This window comes from Chanos chanos, chromosome 8, assembly GCF_902362185.1.
Source record: "Chanos chanos chromosome 8, fChaCha1.1, whole genome shotgun sequence".
In the NCBI taxonomy this organism is placed as follows: Eukaryota; Metazoa; Chordata; class Actinopteri; order Gonorynchiformes; family Chanidae; genus Chanos; species Chanos chanos.
This window is the reverse complement of record NC_044502.1, coordinates 3,340,884-3,345,000: the sequence shown is the minus strand read 5'-3', so window position 1 is coordinate 3,345,000 and position 4,117 is coordinate 3,340,884. Positions and strand designations below refer to the sequence as shown.

The 4,117-nt window shown below is 42.4% G+C and overlaps 1 protein-coding gene across 1 annotated transcript in view; it reads left to right on the top strand.

Moving 5' to 3' along the window:
• The window catches only part of mrps9 (mitochondrial ribosomal protein S9), a 16,670-nt gene extending 15,876 nt beyond the window's left edge, over positions 1-794 (top strand). The window contains exon 11 of the mRNA XM_030781858.1: positions 188-794. Coding sequence (XP_030637718.1) covers positions 188-279 — 92 coding nt within the window. The 3' untranslated portion in view covers positions 280-794. The remainder of the gene's footprint in view (positions 1-187) is intronic.
• The last annotated feature ends 3,323 nt before the right edge of the window (positions 795-4,117 follow it).

Here is a 4,117-nt window from a genome sequence, read left to right as displayed (position 1 = left end):
AATAGGACTCTCATGCAATCAGTGGAAAAAAAAAAAAAGCTTAGATAAGACTAAAGCATTCAGGTCCAGTCGGACCATTGCATTATGGGCACTGGGCTTTCTTTAATTGTTCAGGTGGGGCTTATAAAAATGATCTCTGAGTGGTTTGAAATCTGTTTTTTTTGTGTGTTCGTTTCTCCCCGTGTAGCTGGTCTGTTGACGGCCGACCCGCGGATCAAAGAGAGAAAGAAACCGGGCCAGGAGGGGGCGAGGAAGAAGTTCACCTGGAAAAAACGCTGAGGCCCTGATGAAGAGAGAGAGAGAGGAGAAAAACAGACTCTGGACAGAAACCAAACCATCACAGTCTTCGTTCTTACAATAGGCTGGTACAGACACAAAGAGAAAAAGAGAGAGAGAGAGGTGTATGTATGTGAGGTGGGGGGCTCTGTGAGTGTGTGTGTGAGAGGTGTGTGTGTGTGTGTGTGTGTGTGTGTGTGTGTGTTGGAGGAGAATTCTTCATGTGAACCCAATCTGATCATCTGAATTCCACTGAATAAATAACTCACAGGAGAACCTCATTCACAGAGATGACGTCTAAGCAGTTTGACTGAAGTTCTTGCTTTATCACAGAGCCAGAACTGTTGAACTCAAAGGAAATTGTCGTGCGACGACAGGATCAAAGTTTCAGGCACAAAGTTACAACCACTGTATTTCTGTGGAGTTAACGCAGAAGCTGTGTGAAGGTTCTCTGGTCTGTACTTATGTGAATAATATTTTTCTTATCAGTATCAAAATGCTTGTATGGCTGTGTTAACGTATTGCAATAAACTAAATATGTTTTATTCTAAAGCGTTTTGTCCTCCTCTCTGAGCGTACGTTTCGGCAGCTGAGGTAGTAGTCGCTCTCTGCCACTAGATGGCAGCAAACACTGAGAAATCCGAAAGGTCGCGCCTTCTCTTAAGCAGTCCGGTCAAGACAGTGTTATGGGGGTTAGAAGCATCGTATACCCCGATTGTAAGCGCCACCTCCACTTTTTATGGCAACGTCTGTCGCGGGGCCAAAACTGATATAGGGTTACAATGAAAGGCTCTTTCCCGCTTCAGACATACACAGTGTCGTGTACGTGCGACATTTCAAAAGCCTGCTTAGAGTCAGATTTCTGGCTCGAGAAAGTGACTAAAGAGCTGTGTTCGACCTTAACGTGGTGCTGATTTTATATATTTATTTATTTCTATCAAATATACTGCTTGTAGAAATCATCTGTTATCGGTGTCTGGATACATTATATGATTTTTGCTGGACTTTTCTCATGTGAAATATGTATGGTTATTACAGTTAATAATAGTTACAGCTGAATTTTCCAATTTATTTTTAAATCATTTTTACAATGTACACATATGCATTCATCATACACTGCATTACAGACACCTACCTTAGACCTACACTCACTGGCCACTCTATAAAGTTGTAGCTACTGTACAGCCACACTAAGCGTACAATTACACACTGTAGTCAATCTGTTACCGTGTGACCATCTTCTACCCCGTTCATCAGTGGTCAGTTTCTGACCACAGGACCGCTGTTGATTGGATATTATATGAGTGACAGATCATTCTCAACACAGCAGTGACGGTGCCATGGTAGTGACAATGGTTTTGGGCACAGTGTCGCTGCTGGCGTTTTTCCACACGTCAGTGCCACTGTTGGTTTGAGATGTGGTCAAAACATATTGAGTCGGTCCTGTAGTCAGAAACTGAGCATTGATGAAGGACCTGAGGATGCATGGGCCAAAGTCTCTAGACATACACCTACAAGCTATGTATGCACACACATATACATTTGTGTGTGTGTTTTGTGCGCGCGCGCGTGTGTCTTTAATTAAAGATCAAACGACCCAGCTTCATAAAGAACTGTGTCTTTCAGCTTTAGTCTTTCAGTTATGTAACATCCTCTTAAGATGCAGATGATGACAATGCGGTGCCTCTTTATGCCTGTATAGGTTATGGCGTCGCCATGGAAACGCATACAATGGTGTTTGCGTGTTCTCCTCTGCTTGAGTTAACTGGATGGGCTGAATGTGCTGCTGGTTACCGGGGGGTTGCGCCTACCTGAAGCGCAGTTAACCACCTACTTGCTTTACGCACCGCAGGCTTCTCGGCTTTCAAAGACGACAGACATGTATCCTGTAATAGAATAATTGACGTAGGGCATTTTATTTCATTTACACCGCAAGCGGAGGAGTAGACTGATGCGAATAGATGGTGAGGTTTCCAGTTAGAACGTGACAGTTAGAACTGTGGCAAAATTATAAAAAACCTCCTTCCACGGTAACGCGGATTGTGGTCAATTATTACCCTCGTTCTGTTCTGTGAACAGCCTACGTGCCACCTGGCGCGATACGGATGTGATGTAGCGAACTCACTGGGTTTTGTTTTTACTCTCTACGATTTTGTGCTCGGAGCGCCATACATTACACCACTCTCTTGGCCGCTTGACTGCTGTGGGCGAGCTCACTTTATGCTCACCGGCTGCGCGAGCGAGGGCATTCAGTTATGTTTCACCTGATGTGACCATCCACTCACTATTGCCTCACCTCACTGTACACTGCATATGAAAACAGACGCGCAGTATTTTGAGGTGGCCCAGGCGGAGCCAGCGCGCGAGAGGGAACAGGTAGGCTACCGAAGGTCTTTACTGCGGTTTCTCCCAATACCGGTTTTGTTCATTTAGTGACAGCACGTTCCATTTTGGTGCGTCTTTTAATCAGTTTACCGCGTTGGGGTTAGGTCACGCGTCTTATGCGATGCGTTTCATGCATGCAAGTTTGCGAAACTGTAGAAACGACATTTTGTCAGTTCTTGGATGAACTTTATACATACTTCAAAATCTTTCTGAATTGGGATAAGGCTCCGTGTGCCCGCATATTTTAGCGAAGTTGTTGGTTGTGTTCTAGCTTTAGTCTCAGGCAGTTGTATTGCTCATTGACTTCTAATGCTTTCTTCTGCTGTTGGCCACATGTCTTGTTAGCAACAGTTGAAGACCTCATCTGAACCATCAAAACCCTATAATTATCTGCAGTCATACGTGACAGATTAATTGGTCAAGGATGTCTAAAGAGTTGAATCTGAGGTGACTGGAGACAAAAGTGCAGTTGTTCTCATATGATGTTACACTATATTAAGCGTTCAGAAACCGTTGTTCGTATCTGAGAGCTGGTTGCGTTGAGCCATGGAAAACCAAACGGGGGAAGTAGCTTGAGAAGGATCATTTGTAGCTGCTACAGCCAAATCCCAACTGTCTATGGCATTCCACGCACTTTTTTGTTTGGGGGGGGGGGGGGGGGGTCTGTTAAGAGGGTCGTTGCTTAGCCTGTGAGAAAAGGAATTTTACAACCCACTTCCCCCGTTTTTTTGTTGTTGTTGTTTATTTTTGTTTGTTTATATATATATATATATATATATATATATTTAGATTTTTAGATTCAACTGATCTCATTATTTATTTGTTTAAACCTTGATGTGAAACACACACACAAAATAGGCTTATCGCTCTGTCTGATAGCTTTCTCCAGATTCTACACTCCAGAGTACTTAAAATCGAACACCAATGTAATCCTTACACACAGTGTGTGTATAATTAATTCTTAGTACTGAATCTATTTAATTCATTTCTGAATATTTCTCCCTTTCTTCTTCCTTTAGTGGAGAATGGTATGATATCAACGGTTTGAATCAATTTGATTTTTTATGTTGGGTTTAATGGTGGCAAACCAACTCGCTTATTTATAAAGCAACTAAAGTTGTGAGGTCAAGGTCACCTTCAATTAATTAGTCTCCATTTTTTTTTTGTGCCCATTTATTCTTTGGGACAAAGACATTTCTGTCTGTTATTGATAAGTACGCAGTCGTTTGATTGGATAAACCTATAGTTTAACTAGAATAGTATACTTCGGTTATGAATGGCCCAGTGTTACCATTACAGTTTCATGGTGTTGACTTTTCCACAGCACAAAGCAAGCACTATTAACAAGTGGACCGTAGAGATCTTTGGAATGGCTAGCACAGGTTTCCTGTGTAAACCGAACAAAAACGTATTTTGTGTGAACTAAATTACAGACTGAACGTTAAGGGCAAAAATG